Consider the following 22,536-nt stretch of genomic DNA (forward strand, 5'->3'; position numbering starts at 1 on the left):
TACTAGGCTGAAGGGAGGACATTGTTATTTGAATGATTTAGGTAAATTGACAAAGATGTTTCTCTTAAAAACTGTAGAATGAATAATGGTACACAGTTACTCATTTCAGTTTGCTATTTGGACATCGTATTCCACAGATTTTATGCATTACAAATAATGAGACGAGAACATGCCATTCAGAACCAGTCCGATGCACCAAATTTATCCAAAATAACACCAAGTCAAGATTTGAAGGTTCCTACAGTCTTACTTTCTACCACAGTACTTGGTGGTCTATACTTACTATGCAAATATTGGACATTTAAAAGATGTGTACAGATTTTATACAGTAAATAAAATCAAAACACAATGAAACAAAACCTTAAAAGTAACTGTCTAACATTTTAAAATTACAAATTACAAATTTTTATAAAGTAAACACCCGGGTTCGCTTCCCGGGTCCTCCCTGCGTGGAGTTTGCATGTTCTCCCCGTGTCTGCGTGGGTTTCCTCCGGGCCCTCCGGTTTCCTCCCACAGTCCAAAGACATGCAGGTTAGGTGGATTGGCGATTCTAAATTGGCCCTAGTGTGTGCTTGGTGTGTGGATGTGTTTGTGTGTGTCCTGCGGTGGGTTGGCACCCTGCCCAGGATTGGTTCCTGCCTTGTGCCCTGTGTTGGCTGGGATTGGCTCCAGCAGACCCCCGTGACCCTGTATTCGGATTCAGCGGGTTAGAAAATGGATGGATGGATGGATATAAAGTAAACTTCCCCATTCTCCATGTATAAAATTCTGTTGCACAAAGTGGCATAAATGAGAATAATGTACACAAATTCAATTGGTCTTACTCTAATGAATAAAAAATCAACTGTTCTCTTTTTGATCACACAAACCAGTTTTGTTTTGATTTTATTCTGGATACTTTTAGTCAAGCACATCACGTTATACTTATTGTGATTAGGCACATTACCTCTGCTCATGTGCTTCCATGAAAGCTGCCAGAAATTGTACTGAGTCAGGCTCATATCTAAACAAACCAATCAGCCCACTACAGGCCATTTGCGGAAAATGGAGAAATGTTTATGAGCATGGCATTGTTCTGTATTATATAATGGAATGCATAATGAGAAAGGCATAGATCTTCATAGAATTCTTAAATACACAGTGGAATTTTTAAATAAATATTGCAGCATGTTGTGAGCTCTTATTTCTATATTATGTGTATTTTGGTAAATAACCACTCTTTGTCCCAGGTTTAAAAATGAGTACATAAGTTTATTTTATGTTGTCGATAGAAATGGCAACATGATAAAGTCATAAGAATGTGATAGGAACTGTGATGATTTCATCTATTGGGACCTTAATGATTTTTTCAGTCCATCCATGATGTTTTAATGTTCGACATTCTCCATTCTTAAATAAAGATTTGGTGCTTACCCTTATTACCAGCCAGGGTTTGACAGTGATATCCCCCTCCAGATGCATTATTGGAAATGCTTTTCTCCATGGTTTCTGTGGGTTCCCCAGTTTCTGCTCACATCATACTTCATATTCATTGATATCTCAAAATTAGCTAGGTACAAATGAGTGAGAGTGTCATTCCTTGTGAGTGAGTATGCCCTCAGGTAAACCGGTGTCCCAAACAGCATCATTTCCCCCTTGCATCTGATACTTCTAGGCATATAATTAAATAAGAGGATGCCACAGATGCAAGGCTGCCTTAAATGTTGACCTAAAAAAAACTTAGTAACCATGTAAAAGTTCCAATAAAAAATTAAGGGGACTGGGCTGTGTGCAAAATTCAACCAAAAGAATGCTTTAAGGAATAAATACCTTCAAGCATTTAAAAAGAGTATCTTGTCTGGAAAACAAAATGAAAGCAGAGTTTCTTTGCATAAATTAAATATCATCTCCGACATTCATGTTTTTATGTCTCTTTTGTTCATTTTTGATTCTTTGATTTATGTTGATTATGGGTGTCATTCTTTATTTTTAATTTTGTCTATGTATATAAGCTGCCTTTGTCATGTTCCATGTGTTTTGTGGGTCACCTGCCAATCACCACCAGGAATTTCCCTCCGCCCTTTAAATCCGGAGGGTCTTCCACTGTTCTTGGTGGTTCATTATGAATACGTGAGGAAGCTGTTGAGTGTACTTGTGCTTTTTGTGATCTGTGAATTAGATCTCTGATTTTTTGACGGTCTGCTCTTTTGTTTGACCTTGCTTTTGGAATCTGTACTGGGACTTGTTTGATCTGGATTTCCTTTGTGTTTAAGGCAATTCCATTTTCCCTTTGTGCTCCATTGAGCTTCATTGTAATTGGAATACATTTTTATGAAGAATAAATCTTTATGTAATAAAGATTTGGTGCTTGCCCTTATTACCAGCCAGGGTTTGACGGTGATATCCCCTTCCAGATGCATTATTGGAAGTGCTGTGGAACTCTTTACTGATTGACACACCAAGTTCACACAGATGTAGTTTGAGTTTAATAAAATACTGTTGTAAACTATTTTATTCTTTTAATGAAACTTTTAGAAGTAGGCTATTCTGCATCACGTTAAAATAGAAATGGTAGGCAATGGTCAAGTGAAGCCCACCACATAAGTTAGGTATTTGAATTGGGCAAAGTTTCTGTTGATTGCAATAATAACAAAGGCTAATTACATTTAAATCAACCACTCTGCTCTGAACTCTAGACATTTTTTGGCGATACTACTGTATATGGAAAAATCTGAATGTAAATTGTGTAAAAGGACATTTTCACATAAAACTTTGGTTAGATCAACATTTTTTATTTGAGATATTGAAAAAGCCTCTTCTGTATACAAAGGTTGTCATCCCACTTCACATCTCATTGGAAAACACTTCATTTGTGATAACATATCTGAAGGCTAACAGAATTGGGAACATTAAATAAATATTTGAATTCCCATGATTTACATCTGTGTCGTCATGATATTGCTGAGCTCAAATACCTTGAGCGCAATTTTTTTCACCTTTCTTCACATGAGCACCTATCTACTGTAGAATCACTAGGCACAAGATGTGAACCAGACAGAATTCCAGACAATCTGAGGGCCTTCTCAGCAATTAATCACCGAATAATGAACAGATATCCTAGGAAAGGAGAGAAAATACTGTCTCCACAGAGGCAACAAACCTAAGACACTCTGCTACTCAAGCAGAGTACTTGTCAAGTAATAATGAAAAGTCAAAATAAATATGAATGAATCTGCCGCTGTCTGTTTTAAGGTTAAAACATTTTTATGAAGTAGTAGTGCTTTTTAAAATACTGCAGCATACTTTGCATGCCAAAAGTACTTACATAAATAAAACTCTTGACCAGGCCATAACCCATAACGTTAAAATAATGTTAAAATTGTATGTAGAACTGCTACTTAAGTTACATGTTACAAAACCAAGGAGACATAAAAGCCACAGTTATTAAGCATTATGCAGCACCAGATGGTGAGATGCTATGCTCAAACATCAGCCCAGAGCAGCTATCTGCTATTGGCACTTTTCAAATTACCTTCAGCTGCATGTAATACATTTTTAGGGGTGGGAAACAGAACAATAGCATTGGGCAAATTAGCAACAGCAGTCAGAAATCAAGACAATCAACTAATCCAGTAAAATATGGTAAAATTCTGTATTCATCTTCTGGAAGAGCCAGAAGGTCAAAAATTACAAGTGGGCAAAAATGATGAAATGCAACATGTAAAGAATAAGACAAAGTCCACAAGTAAAAGGTTTAAAAAAAAACAGACAATTTCAAAAATTTAAAACACTGTACTAGTCAAAATACAAACATTAAAAATGCACAATGCTTGAGCACTGGAGAAATGGCATTCTTCCTTTTTATCTTTCCAGCCCTCATATAACATGCTATCTGCAAACATGTTTAATTAATTTACTTTTATATTCAAAGTATGGTGGATTAAAACAACATCCAAAAAAACTTCTACAGCTCATAAGGAATACTTCTATTTCCGCCTCATTGCTAGTAATGTCAGGCTGCCCTCCACAATGAAAGGCTCAGCTTGGGAATTCTCTCCTTATATGACACTTAATACTGGAGGAGTGTGGATTTACAATACTTTTCTGGAACTTACTACACATATGCTTCTTTTAATAGCACTCCATATTTATCACCATATGTTCACAAGTATGATGTAGTGAATTAAGTGATCTGATTTAGTGATTTACCTTTTGTGAAAACATTACCGTTTCTCTAAAGACATGTTTGTAAATTAAATAGCAGTTTCATTGGAAGTTTGATAAATTAAGTCAGCCGTGTTCTTATATTGACTTATCCAGATTGTATTCAAGTAGATAAGTAAGCCATCCATTTAGCATGTGAGGGCTGTCCAAACATATTTGAAAATGCTCAGTAATTTCCTTGAACATCAATCAATCCATATTCTCACCAGCTTTTCTAACTCAAAGTCGCTAGATCCAAAACCTGTCTTTGCCATATTGGGTATATAAAAGGAACCAATCCAGGATGGAGTGCCAGTTCATCACAGGGAACAATCATATATGTTGAACACACCTACAACAGGACTAATTTGAGTTGTGTAATTAACTCAGCAGGCATATCATTAAGGTATGGAAGGACCATATTGGTCCAAATTGACATGATAGCATTACACAGTTACTGCAGATTTGTCGGCTGCACATCCATGATGCAAACCACCCATTCCACCACATCTCAAATGTGCTCTATTGGATTGAGACCTGGGGCCTCATGCATAACGCCGTACATAGAATTCGCACTATAACATGACGTAAGCACAAAAGCGGAAATGTACTTACGCACAAAAAAATCGCTAGCGCTGTGGCACCATGTAGTTAAAGGTAAAGTTTTATCTGTATAATATAATAAATATATTTTGCTGCGGGCGGCACGGTGGCGCAGTGGTAGTGCTGCTGCCTCGCAGTTAGGAGACCCGGGTTCACTTCCCGGGTCCTCCCTGCATGGAGTTTGCATGTTCTCCCCGTGTCTGTGTGGGTTTCCTCCCAAAGACATGCAAGTTAGGTGGACTGGCAATTCTAAATTGGCCCTAGTGTGTTTGTGTGTGGGTTGGCACCCTGCCCAGGATTGGTTCCTGCCCTGTGTTGGCTGGAATTGGCTCTAATAGACCCCTGTGTTTGGATTCAGTGGGTTGGAAAATGGATGGATGGATATTTGCTGCATTTCATCTTAAAAATGATATCGTCATCATATGTAAATACGCACTTTATAAAGTGGCTCAGGTTGTGCAATATTATAACTGTTGTGCAAGTTTACAGTGAGGTGATTGTACAAATAAGTACAATCAGTTCTACAAGAAGCACTTGATGGAGTGATTGATTGTGTTTAGAGCTCTTGGGATGAAACTCTTTCTGAACCCCGACGTCCGTACAGGAAAGGTTTTGAAGCGTTTGCCGTGTGAGAAGCAGTTCAAATAGGGAGCATGGCTGAGGCAGTGTGTGCTTGATGCTGTATACTGATAATTCTCTTTTCAATCCGCTGCTCTGAGTGGTGCAGTGAGAGAAATATGGAAAAAGATGATACACTGTGGCAACCCCTAACGGGAGAAGCTGTAAGAAGAAAAAGAAGGTGCAGTGAGAGTAACAACGCTAAAGCAGCTATGGTATTTGGAATAGTTTGACCATTCTGTAGACCATTATATTGTTACAGGTTAATTACAATCAGATGTATTAAACTAATAAACAATATGCATTTAAATTTCAGTGTATTTATAAAGCCGCGTCACTAATGTGGATCTGAAAAAGAAAGATAAACCACACAGGAGCAGTAGCACTGCTTTGACGCTGGGTGCCACCAGTCTGCAAAACCGAGCAGAGAACTTGCATACGACAGGGTATAAGCTACCGTGGAAATGTGCGTGGCTTTACGCCAAGTTTAGGTTTTATACATTGCAATTTGAACGTGGAAATGTTCTTACACAACATTTCTGTGCGTACACACCATTTATACATGATGCCCCTGGTGACTGTGGAGGCCATTTGAATACAGTGAACTCATTCTCATGTTCAAGAAACCACTTTGTGATGATCTGAGCTTTGTGACATAGCGCATTATCCTGCTGGAAATAGCCATCAAAAGATGAATACACTGCGGTCATAAAGGGATGGATATTGCCAGCAACAATATTCCGGTACGTTGGGGCATTTAAATGATGCTCATTTGGTACTAAGGGGCCCAATGTGTGCCAAGAAAATATCATCCACACCATTACACCAGCACCATCAGCCAAGGCTTGAGACAAGGATGAATGGATCCATGCTTTCATGTTGTTGACACCAAATTCTTACTGTACCTTTCAAATGCCACAGCAGAAACCAAGACTCATCAAACTGAGCAACGTTTTTCCATTCTCCTATTGTCTAATTTTGTGACTGTGGCCATTGTAGACTCAGTTGCCTGTTCTTGGTGGATAACAGTGGCACTCGGTGTGGTCTCCTGCTGCTGTAGCCCACCTGCTTCAAGGTTCGAGGTGTTGTGCATTCAGTGATGCTCTTCTGCATACCTCGGTTTGTAACAAGTAGTTATTTGAGTTACTCTTTCCTTTCTATCAGCTCAAACCAGTCTGTCTATTCTCCTCTGACCTCTGGCATTAATAAGGCATTTACACCTTGACAACTGCCACTCACTGGATGTTTTCCCTTTTTCAGACCATTCTCTAGAGATGGTTGTGTATGAAAATCCCAGTCGATCAGCAGTTTCTGAAATACTCAGACCAGCCTCTCTGGCACCAACAACCATGCCATGTTCAAAGTAACTTAAATCACCTTTCTTCCCTATTCTGATGCTCGGTTTGAACTTCAGCAGGTCATCTGATTATGCCTACATGCCCCAGTGCATTGAGTTGTTGGCATGTGATTGGCTGATTATATATTTGCATTAACAAGAAGTTGAGCAGGTGTACCTAATGAAGTTGTCAGTGAGTGTATGAAGCTCCTTTTGCACCTACTACTGCTCACCCATCCAGGGCCGTTTGAAGGAATTTGGGGGCCCTAAGCAAAATGGACATGGAGGCTCCCGCACGCACGCACGCACGCACGCAAAGGAACCACAGCATAGCCATACTGTACATATTTCTGCTAGCTTACCTGCTGCAAAATTGCACCATTTGTACAAGACAAGTAGAGCTATTTTATGTGTGTAATTTATCACTTACCACTGTCTTGTTTTTTCTTATCCTTCTCTTCTTTTCTCTTCTTTCTTTTTTGGCTTCCTGAAGCATAATTCCGCTTCATGACTGCCGAGGAAGTTTTGTATTTTGCCGGCAGCAGAGATCGCGTGGTTGGCTGGCTGCTGTCAGCGAGGGGGGCCCCCTTGAGGGGGATCCCGATAACAGTGTCATTGCACTTTACTGCATTCACTATCAATGGGGCGCTCACACAGTTTGTCGCTGCATTTTATTCTTAACCAGTCGTTGTCTTGGGGCCCCAGGCCAGCTCTGCCTTGTCGCGACGGGCCTGCACCCATCCATCTATTATCCATCTTGTTTAACGCATTCCAGGGATGCTCGGTAAGGATTGGGTGCATGACAGGAAACAACTTTAGATAAGGGATAGTTCCTTCATTGGGCACATTTATGTCCATGTCCACACAGGAAAAGTTTAGAGTTGCCAACTAAATTTTGAGATGCAGAAGATAAACTAGAGTTGCCAGAGAAAACCCTTACCAAATGTATGGAAGACATACAGTGACTGGATTGAGACAGCTGAAGTTTTGAGGCAGTAGTTGTAATACACAATGCTCTAAAACAGATGCAGGTTTAAATACCCTGAAGTTAAACACCCTTTCTGCTAAAATGTGACCACTGATTTGAGCATATTCAAAATAAAGAATGAGCACTAATGTAAAGCAAACAATCCCATCTGAAAAAAGATGCATCAATGAGGTTTATTACGCAGTAGAACATTCTAGAATGCTTATGTGACAACTATAAAGCCTAGAAATTAAAGCAGCTATGATATATCTAGCCAGCTTCTGTGACATGACCAGCAGAAGATTATCACTGTCTTAATAAGACAAGTATAAAATAACAAGATGACAGTAACTAGTGTCCTAACTATCAATTCCTCTTGCTCAAGGGCAGTTTCTCACATAACGGGCAAGCTTTTTCTAGGGGTTTCTGGACAGGTGGCAGGAAAATCTTGCAGAAGTTGACCTCTCAGGAGAAAAGGTCTTGAAAGCTATCCTTCTAGAAGGCTCCAGCAGATCTGCACTGTCATTCTGTGGTACAGCCTTATTTTTGCAAGCCTGCTTACCAACTCATATTCAGACACGTGGGGAAAAGAGGACACTGGCCTGCAATGCTGAGCTCAGCTGCTAAAATCAGCAACTGCTGGCTACTGGCAGGAATGTGATTGTGATTAAAAAAAAACGAGGTTAGAATGCCAGGGCCTCAGCGTCGTTGTCTCTCATGTTAATTTATGCTTTTTTACACCTTTCCATGTTTTTTCATTAGAAGGAAGCTGCAGAACTAAAAGCAATTTGACACACTCCTAAACATAATGTAGCAAATAGTTATGAACGTGGCTCTGAACCCAAGCATTCCACAAAGAACTGACCTCATCACTGCCTGCATTCAATGCCCTTTCTCACCTTTCATTCTGCTGCTATTTCTAAAATATCTAAAAAAAACCTCTGCACCGGGTAAAAAAAAAATGGAACACTGTGGATAATCTACAGTCTAGACAAGATCTTTTTCAGAAAATTGTGGTGCCATCCACTTGACAGTAACACAAAACATATCCAGAATATATATATATATATATATATATATATATATATATATATATATATACTGTATATATATATATACAGTATATATATACTATATATATATATATATATATATATATATATATACGTTGCTGAATATTTATCTAAACAATGCAGATTGTTAACAAGTTAGAAAATGTATGCAAGGCATAACATTCAGGTACATTTGAGGACTGTGCAGGCACTACAGCCCTCAATGGACTCAGTTTATTCAATTGGTTCTTGAACTTTCTCAGTCCTTTTCAGGGTTGTAGGGGCCAAAGGCTGCTTCACCATGAACACAGGTCATGACAGGACTCCAGTCCATCACAAGGAACACCCTCGCTGACAAGCACACACAATCACGCACACACCACCCCATATTCACACACACTGACAATTTGCTATTGGCAATTAACATAACTAAACAAAGGAAACTTTTGTAATTAATTCCTACTGTGTATGATCATGTCTGGCCGTTTCAATTTTCAGTTATGACAAATGTTATGGAATAACGGCATCTATCCACTCTGTCTAGTGTAGGCACTTCAAAGTGGAAAAAGCAAAAAACACTTTCCAGATCTACCACTAGCGTGCAACTTTAAACTTTTGCAGATGGCTATACAGTAGTAATGGCTCTTATAATCAATGAAACGTTCAAGCATCTTTCATAGTGATAACATGAAAAAAGGTACCATCAAATTTTCCTTTGATCTTAAAAAAAACTTTTCCATCAAATTTCCTATATTTAAAAATACAGCAACAAGGTGATTTAGTAGTTAGAAATATGGTCTAATGGTTCAAAGAACCTGGATTCAATGCCCAGCCTGGCAATTATTTAATTTGAGACTGACTTGTTCTCCCTGCACTTAAATGTGTTTTATTTGAATAGTTTGGTTTCTTTCCACTTGCTTCTGAAAACTGGTCCATGCTTAACCAGGGTGAATGCGTTCTTGTGTGTGCCCTATTAATGGACTGGCCTTACATAAAGGATTGGGTTACTGCAATGAAAAAATGAGTAAAGAAAATGGATGGACAGTTTCATTAATCAAGTGAACCTTCAGATGAAAGATGTTAGAATATTTCATAGATTATTAGTGCCTTTTATTACAGCCATCCACTGCTCAGCTAGTCTAAAGCTGCATGCGAATGGTAGATCTGGGAAATGCTTTTTTGCACATGGCAAAATGAAATCCACAGTTTGATTACAAAATGAATGTTGAAAAAACTAGACCTGAAAGAGATATCTCTCATCTGACTCATTTCACCCTAAAAAAGTGAATAGGTAACAGTACAGTTACGCTGTTAAAGGGACTTTGAATGTGTCAAAAATTGTATCAACTCATCTTAGATGGACACAGTCCAGTTCATTTACAGGGTTTCTGTTCTTCATGGAGATTACAGGATGTTTTGCTATATTATATATATAAAGAATAATTAAAGTATGATATTCATTCTGTTGAATCTTCCATATAAAACTCCTCATAATGTAAAAATTAGGTGATTAGCACTTTATATGCCATCGTCCTGGGCTATTTGTAATCCTATTTATACATTCATGCTAGTGATGACTTATACAAGTTTCCAAAAAGAGCCAACACAGTTTCTCTTAAAAAACAGCAGGACTGCAGGGTCACAAAGTGTGCAGAAATAAATGGGATTAATCTAAACAATTATGGTATTCGCTAACTTTATTAATATCACAATAATCATTATAATCTTCTTTGTTAAATTTGTTTGTGCCTGTTGACCAGCTGTTGCTCTCACTGGGGCTCACACAGCTGTAACAACAAATCTAAAGTGAAGACAAAACACCCAAGAAAGCCCCTTGAAACATTTTAAAGACAAAAAAAAACAAAACAAAAAAAAAAAAACAAAGGCACGCTACCAAAAAATATCTGTGTTTCATATTTTGTTTGCTTTTGTTGCTAGTATATACAAATGCTCAGCCCCCTAGGGAAAGCCTATGATTTAATGGATTTATGTTGTATGTCGCTCGAAGCAGTAAGCAAGTTTATGACTTTTTTTTATCATGCAGCACATGAAATATTAAATAAGCTTAATTAAATATTTAATATTTTGAAGCCATTAATGCCCATCAACATCAGTTCCCACCTTACACTCATTGTTAAGATGAAGGATTTGGTTTCACCACATAGGGATCTCTACATCACCTCAAACAGGAGGAGTATTTATAAGTGGATCGCCTCAAGTCATGCATGAAAAACATTAGAAATTTTTTAAGTTTGAGGTTTCACATACAGTGCATGAATTGGAATATATTTTTATATATAGTACATGATTCTAAATCGGCCCACTACAAGTAAGTGTGGGTGTGTGGGTAGCCTGCAGTACCCTTGCATTCTATCCAGGGCGAGCTCCTGCTTTGGGCCTGATGCTGTTGGGATAGGATCCAGTCATGACTGGGGTTAAGTGAATTTAATAATTAACGGACAAATGCATGACTGATGATACCAAACTTTCCAACAACCATTATTTCATATTGTGCCTTTCTATATATAAAAATATAAATATAATTTTGTAATGTGACAAACCTGTTACTATTACTACTATTACTACTACTACTCTATTTAGTGATTCCGCAGCTAGCACCTAACCTGAATAAGTTACTTGCTCAGATTCACACAAAAATTAAACTTCAAACTTGTAGTTACAAGGCAAATGCTAGCCTCGGCCAATGCTCAGTTGGTACATAATCAGGCAAAACATTGCCTTTAGTTGCTTGTATGTGTTTCTTTAACACTTTGCCAGTTATGTTCATCAGCAGATGCTACTTAGTAAGGCTACCAAATGCTTTTGTTTATTTTCACTAAAGAGAAATATAAGCATAAAGAAAAGTCATCCAATTGTCAAAAATAAATCTGTATTGCTTGTAATGGACTGACACCCTTCTAGTTCTGGTTCCTATGTGGCACCAAGTGCTATCTGGGATAGGGTCCCTGACTGTCACTCCTGCAGCCCTGTATTGGATTAAGAGAATTTGCAAATGTTATATTATGATAAAGTGACACCGGAAGCACATAAGAAGTGTTAACACATCTAATAGGATTTCTGTGTCTTTGTGTTAGGAGCTCATTTCAGTTCTAAGACTACTTGTTAAGAGCAAAGGAAGAACAGAATCATCAATCCCAATAATATACACCATAAATTTGTAGCGTATTGGGTGCTCTATATTAGTTTTCGAATGGAGAAAGAAATGGTAATGAAAGAAAAAGGCAATACATTACAATGAATTAAACTTTTAATTTACTAAGCTTGTTAATCCTGTTTCACAGTAAGAATTGAAAGAATTGCTATAATGCACCTATTATCAGAGCATGTGTTAAGATTTGGTACAGTAGCAAATGACTAATTGGCAGCCCCCATCGTAAAGTGCCACTGGGGCTTTGTTGGAGTTACTAAGAGCAGGCAAACTGCATGTTAGGGCCTTGTTACACGTCACTAAGTGACAAATATACTATCTGGGGTAGATCCTATTCTAGTATTAGCCAAATTGTTAGTGTTTTGGGCTTATCCCAGTAGCATTAGTATGGGGAATTAGGGCATTGCATGTGTGCACCTACTCGTCAATTTAGAATTATGAAACAAATCTTTGAGATGCCAGAATAGAACAGAAATGCAAAACCTTAGGGGCACAAGGAAATTGTATAAACTCTAAACAGGCCGTAACTGGATTTTAACCCATTTTCCTGGAGTTATACTGCAGCATTGCTAACAACTGTGCTTCCACACTACACTACAAAAACAATGATAATTGTATTAATACCATACCTTTAGCTCATAAGCACAACACACATTGGCCTCAGCAAGACATCTACACAGTTTAATTGCTCTCACACTCAGTGAATTTTCCCCTGCTTGTTAGATGAGAAATTCAGTGAAGGTCCAGGAGTAATCTATTGTTGAAAGTTTGGCTGAAAATTTCTGTGATCTGTCTGAGATAAACTCCAAGTAAAATAACTTGAGCAGAGAGAATAAACCAGGAGATTGCTGGGTCAGTCCTTGCCGCTGACTCACTGTGTGACCTGAACAAGTCTCTTTACCTGTGCTATGCCAAAAACAACAGTTACACTATCTGCATTGGTAAAGTGACTGAGATGGCATTTGATACAGAAAGAAACTATATAAAGGAGTTGCTTGTTTTTCATATTGAGACAGTCTTACAGAAAACATGTGCCTTTAGGCATTTCGGGCTTATATAAACATTACAAAACCAATCCAAATAGCAGTTCATTTGATTATTATGTTTTTTCTTTTATCTTCAAAGTGTATAATGTGTACTGTTCCCACAATATCTACTATAATTTAACAAAAAGGTACAGAAGCAGTGACTTTAAGTGATAATATTTGTTAGGCAGAAGAGTTACTTCTTTTTTCAAGGCATAATTTAAGAAGTCAGTTCCCTTAATAGAGAAGGGGCTTTCCTTGTGGATTTCAAGTCAGAGTGCCAAATTCATTTTAAATGACTGCAAAATAGCAGAATACCCTTTTTTCAAATGATCTTTATCTCAAATAATTATTCAATTTGTAGGTCACTTGTATAAGGAGGGTTTGTAAATCAGAAGAATAATTTTTATAAGAAGTCTGCACCCAGAGTTCTGCTACTCCCCAGTGTGTAAGCCACTGATATATAATTTAATTGTAATAAAAACATGTCTGTGTGTCTGTGTGCTGTTAGGATTTGAGCGTATGTATTTATCATTGCAGGCTAACTGGGGTCGGCATTCACCTGAATAATTATATGCTGTGAGTGAAAGCTGTAAATTCTTTCATGATTGCAAAATCTCACTGTTGGCGTCTGATATCTATATTGTTACATTATGCCATACATACTGGCCAAGTTATTTTGACAATTTCCAAAATACCCATCTGACGAATCGAGTACAGTCTTAGCCCTCTTAATCGGCACTTCAAGTATAATATATGCAGAGCAAGCCTGACATACAAAAAAATATTAGATTTCAAATGCGCTTAAAAGTTTGCTCCATTGTGTTATTAGCTATCAAACAATTTAAGTTTAGCAATTAATGTATATCTATACTAATAAAAGGCAAAGCCCTCACTCACTCACTCACTCACTCACTCACTGACTCATCACTAATTCTCCAACTTCCCGTGTGGGTGGAAGGCTGAAATTTGGCAGGTTGATTCCTTACAGCTTCCTTACAAAAGTTGGACAGGTTTTATATCGAAATTCTACGCGTAATGGTCATAACTGGAAGCAGTTTTTCTCCATTTACTGTAATGGAGATGAGCTTCAACGCCGAGGGGGTGGAGTTTCGTGTGACATCATCACGCCTCCCACGTAATCACGCAGTACATAGAAAACCAGGAAGACCTCAAAAAAGCGCTCAAGAAAACATGCATTATATAATTGAGAAGGCAGCGAAACAATAAGAAGCGAGTTCTGCTACTTCGGAAACAAAGCACGATGTAAACCTACACTTTAAATTAAGTTCATAGACAGGCTGCCGCTGGCGTTTGTAATTTAGTGCCTGCCCATATAAGGCCAATCCAATAGCAAACTGCCACGGGTAAATATTCACGGGTGAAGGACTGTGCTTATGGAGAGGAAGATGAGATGGTCAGGGTGGTGTTTGACACAAACTCAGCGAAACTGCCAGAGAAAGTTTTAAGTGCCAGGACTAAGGTAACATTAAATAAAGCTATGGACATAGCACGAGATGGCACCAGCACAGCTGGGAACCTTCGATGCAAGTACACCGAGTGGCTCACGTGAACTGATGCAGTGCACAGATAAAAGCAACAGTTCCAAAGAGCTGAACAAAACCGAATTACACAATTGAAAAGGCAGCAAAAAATATGAAGCGTCTGATAAGCATATTCATAAATGCAGCTACTGTGGAAACAAAGCACACGGTGGAAAAAGTCAATGTCCCGCTAAAGGAAGACAGCGTAAAAAAAAAAAAAACCCGTGCATGCAGTTTGTCACATCACAGATAAAAAGGAAGACGAGCTGTTTATTGATGCAGTAAGGAACTAATCGATGAATGAAACCTCTTATCTTTACAACGATTGACAAACACGGAATGTAACTTGAACACATCGTACAAATACGAGCCTGATTGAAAGAAATAATGATAATCAAATCCTTGATGACAGCAACATTCAATAACACTCACAAAACAATTACTGTATATTGACAATCATGTTACGTTATTTTTAAAATGTTCCCTTTTCTTTTCATAACTTCTACTTCTCCACTGCGATACACGGGTATATATATAAATGTATATCTATAGCCCGATCTACAATACATACTTTAGCATAGACAAGCGGTGGCGCAATTGTAGAGTCTTGCCTCTAACGCCGACATTCGAGGTTCGATTCCGAGAGGGATGTACTGACTATGTACGCGCTACTCGATTCATTTTACCTTCCCATCTCCTTGGTTTGGGACGTATGAAAAAATATTAGGTTAACGCAGAATCATGTTACGTTATTTTTAAAATTTTCCCTTTCTTAGCACAAGCACAGTTGAGAAGCTTCGATGCATGTACTCCATAACGCGTTAAAAAATAACGCATTTAATCACACTTTCAATTCCAAGCAAGCGGGAACTTTTGTCAATGCATGATTTCCTGGTACATCCATTACACTGATGCACACATCACAGCTACAAAAATGTTAGAGTCGGAATAAAGCGCGTTCCTACGACTGATCATTTCGACTACCCGAGCGAAGCCTTGATAAAAGCATGGTTTTGTGCACACTGAAAAGCAAGCAAAATTAGATGCATTACAGAAAGCGGACTTTGTGGCTCTTACTGGGGATCATTGGACTTCCGTGACCGTTAGTAATTCTAAATACATCTAATTACAAAATGTTCAATGATCACACTGTTTTAGCCTAATGTACAAAATAATTTTGGCTAATGTTACTCAGAGTTTAAAGAGTAAGCTGGTCAAATTACCTTTTATGTTTCTGACTTATTTTTTAAGAAGAAAAACTGCACTTTATGGTGAAATTTTGGTTATTATTATTTAAAGACAATACTATTCTGAAAATGTACTTAAAGTACTTAAACTACCACTTTATTTTTAAGTCTGCCCAATTTTAACCAGGGATGATATTTTTGTTTCTGTTTTGAATTCAAATGCAGTTTAAAAGCTTTTTTTCAGAAATTAAAACAGCTTCAGTTTACAATATTCATGTCCATGTCTATTATTTGATTCTGTAAGCCCACTAAAACCGTTTTAAATAAAAAAAAAAACATTTGCGATTTGGGGCAAATTTACGTGTGCGATTACATACGATTAATCAAGATTAATTCTTACACAGCCTCTAATTAATTGGATTAATTTTTTAATCGAGTCCCACCTAATATATATATGTAGATATATATATGTAGATTTGTATATATATGTGTATATACAGTATATATGTAGATATGTATATGTTGTATATACAGTATGTATATATGTGTGTGTGTATATATACAGTATGTGTATATATATGTATATGTATATATATGTATGTGTGTATATGTATATATATATAACTGTATATATATATGTGTATAGATGTGTATATATATATATATGTTTATATGTATATATATGTTTATATATGTGTCTGTGTGTGTGTGTATATATATATATATATATATATATATATATATATATAGCAACACTCATGACAATTACAAAACAATTACATTGTCAATCATGTTACGTTATTATTAAAATGTTTCCTTTTCTTTTTACTTCTCCGCTGCCAATCGCAGCTATTTTGCTATATATATATATATATATATATATATATATATATATATATATATATATATATAAATAGATAGATATGACAACACTCATATCAATGACAAAACAATTACATTAACAATCATCTTACGTTATTTTTAAAATGTTTGCTTTTCTTTTTCATAACTTCTTTAACACACTACTTCTCCGCTGCGAAGCGCGGGTATTCTGCTAGTATTATATATTTTTCAAATCAACTTAACTCAGTTTAACTGTCAAAGGAGACGAGAGCCTATCTCTGCAACAAAGGATACAACGCAGGACACCTTGGAAAGGGTGCAAGTCTACTTCAGGGCCCTCTCATGCTTACCCACACCCACAGGGCCAATTCCATAGTGCCTGTTAACGTAATCTGCACTTTTTGGCATGCGGAGGAAAACCCACAAAGACACAGAGAACATCCCAGTGCAAGAAGCAAAGCCAGGACTTGTGAAATGGCAGCACTAACCCCAAGGCTACTCTGCTGCTTGTACAAAGTTCCAACTTTGCCAACACAATTATGTTCATACAGCTTGTGTGTATATGGAGACCAAAAGTTTATTCAAATTTGGTAACAGAATTGAACTGGAAATTAAATTTGTGAAAAAGACACCATGTCATCTTCCATTCCTCTCATAGTCCAAGGACATGACATCAGATCACTTGGTCGCAATATAGTACCCCAGCATAAGTATATGTTAAAATCTTCGCATCCTCCAATGGACTGAAGTCCAGTCTGGTGCTGCTAGATACATTGCCATTACTACTATTGCTCTAATCCAACCATAATCACAAAAAGCATTTACACACAACTTAATGTTTCTGTTAATACCATGTGTTTTTAAAATTAAGTTTTATATTTAGATATTATTACAACTGGGTAATCCAGTCCAGGGATGCAGTGTGGTGGAGCTCATCCCAGCAGTACTATGCCCAAGGGAGGAAAGAACCCTGGGTAGAATATCAGTCCATCACTGGCAGGGCCCAATCACACTGGACTCAATTTGGAACTGACAATAACATTTTTTGTGTAAATGTGAATATTTCACATTGTTAATTCGGAATACATACTGTGTCATTTCTAATGATATACCAATACTAAGTGACACAGCTTACCACTAGAGTTGGCATGACAGTTTCTCCCAGTGGCACACACATACAGTACATTTTTTTCGTCCTTGTTTTCAATAAACATTTTAATAAGGTTGTAAGTATAACAAATATACACAGTAGTTGCTATAGCACTGTGTTTTTCTGATCATTTTTTGTATTTATTTTTGTTGCAAGTGGCATAAATGTTTTTATTTAAATAGACTATATATGTGGTCAACTTATGGTGGTATAATTCAATTAGACTTTATTTGTAATTGTGTTTAGTACTATAGGCTTATAGTCACCCAGTCATTGTGTTAAGTAGCACTGTTAATGGAATAAACCATTAAAATCACTTTAGATACCAAAAAAGGTCACATTTCAGACAATGGTGCATTCCAAAAGAGGAAGTACTCTTAATCCATGAAATGAACTGAATATAAATTATTAAATTTGTGCATTTACTCAGTCCATTATAAACCAGTTAGCTATCAATCGTGGTTAAGCATTTAATTGATGGTATGGAATAAACTGCAGCTACTAAAGATACCTAGGTAAATTATTGAATGCAATGACCATTCAAAACGCACTGCTTGAAAGAAATCTCTGAAATCATTGAGCATTTGTGCTAGAATGCAGCATCTGTGAAAAAGCACTGCCAAAGTTGTATCACAAAACGTTTTCAGCTGATGCCACATTATTTACTCGATGCAATGCGGGTAATTATGAACAAATTCAGTGCGATACCAGCACTTACAACTGTAGGCTGCTTCAGAATTAGAAGATGTTGTGTCTGGCATATCATTGAACTAATGTGCCACTAAAAAGTTAACGATTTTATAAAAGATTAATAACTGATGCCTTATAATTACACAAGATGAAAGAAAACCCGGCTTTGGTAGGAAACTGATAAACGTAACAGCAAGACCAAGTTGTATGTTGTACTTAGCACTACTTGTGATTAGTTAAGTAGTATGTCAGACTGCTTTTGTTATATTCCCTTAGTGCTCCTTGCCTCACAGCTTAAACTTTCTATTTACTACATGTGTGAGTAGCACTGTACGTTTTACCACTTGGGTGTCATTCTCTGTTACTGTATGGTAGCGTGCGGACGGTACAAGTCGTCACCCCTGCCCACCCTCTCCGACTGTCGCGTGTCACGAAACTCCGTTAATTCACACACAGTGTGTGGGGCTCACTGTTTGCGACTATACCCCTTAAACACCAGTTTTGCTAAAAGATCCCGCATATCTGACATCAGTTTAGAAAGAAGGCACACAGGCAACCGTAAAGCGACTAAACAAGCACATTTCTCCATTCAAACATAAGCGGGCACCGCTTACCTATAGAGACGAGTTTGATGTGTTCTCTATCCAGAAATTCCAGTGCCACCGAAACATTCTCCAGCTTCATCTGCCTAAAATTCGGTCTTGCGTGGTATTTTCTGTACATTTTCTTCTGGCTCAGAACCTCTAAGAGCCCGATCAGCTTTAGCCCGTCGCTCAGGTCTTTCTGCAAGTCGTTGATCCTCTTATTGACACACTTGAGGTGCTCGTTGCACCACCTGGTAAAGGTATTCTGTTGGATTTTCTTCCAGGGTGCATCCTCTGCCAGGTCTTTCTCTGTGGCAGGCATCTCTTCTTGATCTTCTCCGCTGTCAGTACCCTGGTAGTACTGAGGCTGCTGATCGTAGTATGCGTTATTGCTCGTCATGGTTTTGGTCTCTGTGCCCCCTTTTTATACCTCAATCAATGAGGCCAGTGTGAAATCAACTGCACGCTGTTGATGAAAAGAAAAAAAAAGTTCGGCGAGTCAGTGCCAGGCGCACGCAATCCCTAAACTCCCAGTTGCTGGAAAAAGTTTCTGTTTTCGCAGCTCCTTGTTGAAACGATCTTTCTTCTCTGAGCACGCGGGTGTGTCAGACGAATGATAAATCCGGATTTGATATAAAAGGATAATCAGGATGGCTGCCCTCTTGGTCTTTTTTAATTGACGGTCTTGTGTGAAATCTGTTAGCTAGCTCTTAACAGGCAGCTTGGGAGAGAAAGAGAGCGAGAGAGAGCAAGAAAGTTTGAGGGCGGCAGTGGAAGCAGCTGCGGCTGTAAAAGGGTTCAGTGAAAGGAATGAGCCCGACCGGCGCAGTCAGAGAGGCTTGTTAACGATTGTCACTATACGGGACGGGAGTGTGGGGAGCGTTTTAAAAAGATCCCAGAGTCTTTCACACGTCAGAGGGAAGGCTTCTCTGGAATGCCTTTGACATGACCATATACAACTAAGGATGGACGTTCTTCTAATCCCGCTGAGATAAATCTGTGCATCCCGATTGGGCACTAAGGATAGCAGGAGCGACGATTGGTTCGACCCCTGCATGTTGTAACAGTTGTGACACTCAATTTAATTTTAGGCTCTCCAAATTGAGACCAGAGGGGTTGGGTCTTGTAGATGCTCGACGGAGGTAAGATTTACTTTTACAACACCAGCTCATGGAGAGAATATCCTAGTAAAACCGTGCTCATCTAGCGCGGAAAACGGTGCTCTAGTACTTTTTCAAGTTTACAGTTAATTTATTTTAGTTGTCCTGAAACACTTCATGCGCGCCCATTGAGTTGGAGTTTGGTGAAGTCATCTTCTATTTAAGAATAAAGATAGCACTTGAGAATTCCACTTTATGGTATTAAGCTGGCAACTCCTCCTGCTGAGAATAGGGCATTATAGGCTCTGAGGTCATCGCTTCTCTCTGGAATCACGTGGCTTCACTTCTTAAACGGTGACGTCAGGGACGAGGCATACATTTAGAGCTATGTATCAACTTCCAGAAGACTCTTCGTCAGACACAATCTTACTGCGTGTAAAAGCATCTTCAGATGAATCACAATGTGCCTTCAAGGGGTGACAAATTCTGATGGGACTGATCATTCATTTTTCTGTTAATACCATGTGTTTTCAAAATTAAGTTTTCGTAAGTAAATATTATCACAACCAGGTAATCCAGTTCAGGGATGCAGAGTGCTGGAGCTCATACCAGCAGTACTATGCCCAAAGGAGGAAAGAACCCTTGATAGAATACCAGCCGCCCATCACTGGCAGGGCGCAATCACACTGGACTCAATTTGGAATTGACAATAACACTTTTTTTGTGTGTGGTGAAATATTAATACGAAAATATGCAATGAAATGGCATGTATCCAATAGACTAATTCTAAAAAGGCAACACCAAAACCTACATGGCCCTGCGAAAAACAGAAAAAAAAATCATATGTTAACAGTTAACTATATCCACTGTTAGTGGCACCGTATGTCCTGTTGATCAAGGACACTTTGACTTCCAAAAGAACTAAACTGTAAAGAAGAAGATGAATTCAGAAGGTTAGGAAGAAGAGAATCAGGTGGCTTCTATCAAAAGGTTAAGTTCAGTTTTGCTGCTGTAGTGTCTAGTGAGAAGTGTTTACAATGTATAGACAAAAGACATAATGCTGGTATGGTAGATCCACAAGCAGAAAAGGATGAGATAGAATTTTTGAGAGATGAGACAGAAGGCTAAAGAGAAGCATGAGTGGGACAGTCCCAGGATATGTGGATAAAGGTGCCAGGGGCATTAATTACACATTATTATAATTGTGCATGATTATTAATTATACATTAGAAGCAATGTCTTGGCAAAGTGCTTTCATAAGGAATTGACAGTAATCTAACCTAAACATCTTGTCTTTAGGAATGTGGAAGGAATATGGGATTATGCAGAGAAAAACTCACACAAACACAGTGAGACAGTGTAAATCCCACACAGACAGCAAGCAACCTGAAAGTTAGGATGCCATTTGCCCCATACATTTTTCAATTCTTTCAGAGAGCTTTGTTTTTATCCTTTACATTTCAGGCAGTTCACCTTTGGTTTTGATCTGACTTCCTAAAATAACTAGGTGGGGTGTGCCCTGTTGTGGAAAAAAACTTTCCTCTGTATTCAAATCAAATAAATCATTCTTGGTGACCAGATGAAAATGCAGAATGTTTCTTTATTTGCACATAGATATGCACAGATATGCATCAGGCCATGGAGTGAGCAATCAGTAAAACAATTAATTTCTTTTAATACTTTTCTTTTACTATTACCTTATCTAATACATCACATCATCTGACTTTTAATATGCAGAACTCCATCATCTTAGCCAATTGACTATAGCCACCAGTAACTTTCTATACTTGTTGATTATATAGAAGAGAAAAATGTATATATTAACATAAATAGCATATTAGCATAAATAGCCATAAAAAGTAATTAAAAGCTTCTGAAACATTGGATTAAGCTTAAATTAGAATGTCAAGCAAATAAGATAAGTCAAGCAAATGGTTAACTAAAAAATCAGTCATATTGCATTATTTTTTAAAACTTGAGGCAGAATTGCTAGTGTGGGAAAGGACAGAACAGGACAGGAATGATGCATAGAAACTGCCCATACACCTGTGTGGACAAGATAGGAAGCTAAGAACAAGGTGGCCTTGGTAGACATGTGAGAAACCAGCTGGATTGGTGAATCAGCAAAAAGACGACAAAAGGCTTTTGCTATAAACAAGGTCACAATGATGTAATGCTTGAAAGTAAAGTTGGTATATTCAGGCACTAGCATAAATAAATATAGAAGAATATATTAGAAATTAACTTTAGCGCAGAAATTAAGGCAAATCAAGCATGCCAAGCAAATTATTCAATAAAGGCACATGCCATATTTCTTTTTAATTAAAGCTTAGCTTTGGGCATCAGACAAACTGGCTCAAGTCCGAGAAAGAGGAAGTGACAACAAGAAAGCCTATAAAAGGAAGAAGGACGTCTGTACTGGCCTTGGCCAGTGAAAGAAATAAGCAAAAACAAAACTAAAAAGTTGACAATAGACAGTGAAATAA

General features: G+C 37.8%; 1 protein-coding gene across 4 annotated transcripts in view; it reads right to left on the reverse strand.

Annotated features, from left to right (window-relative positions):
* The window catches only part of flncb (filamin C, gamma b (actin binding protein 280)), a 149,435-nt gene extending 129,598 nt beyond the window's left edge, over nucleotides 1-19,837 (reverse strand). For 2 of the 4 annotated variants that reach the window (XM_039761215.1, XM_039761214.1), the window contains exon 1: nucleotides 18,981-19,836. In XM_039761215.1, coding sequence (XP_039617149.1) covers nucleotides 18,981-19,350 — 370 coding nt within the window. In that variant the 5' untranslated portion in view covers nucleotides 19,351-19,836. Of the gene's footprint in view, nucleotides 1-18,980 lie in introns of all 4 variants that reach the window. The other 2 variants (XM_039761213.1, XM_039761216.1) reach the window with 2 other exon arrangements.
* Nucleotides 19,838-22,536: the final 2,699 nt, after the last annotated feature.

The sequence above is a fragment of the Polypterus senegalus genome, chromosome 8 (assembly GCF_016835505.1).
Source record: "Polypterus senegalus isolate Bchr_013 chromosome 8, ASM1683550v1, whole genome shotgun sequence".
Lineage (NCBI taxonomy): Eukaryota > Metazoa > Chordata > Cladistia > Polypteriformes > Polypteridae > Polypterus > Polypterus senegalus.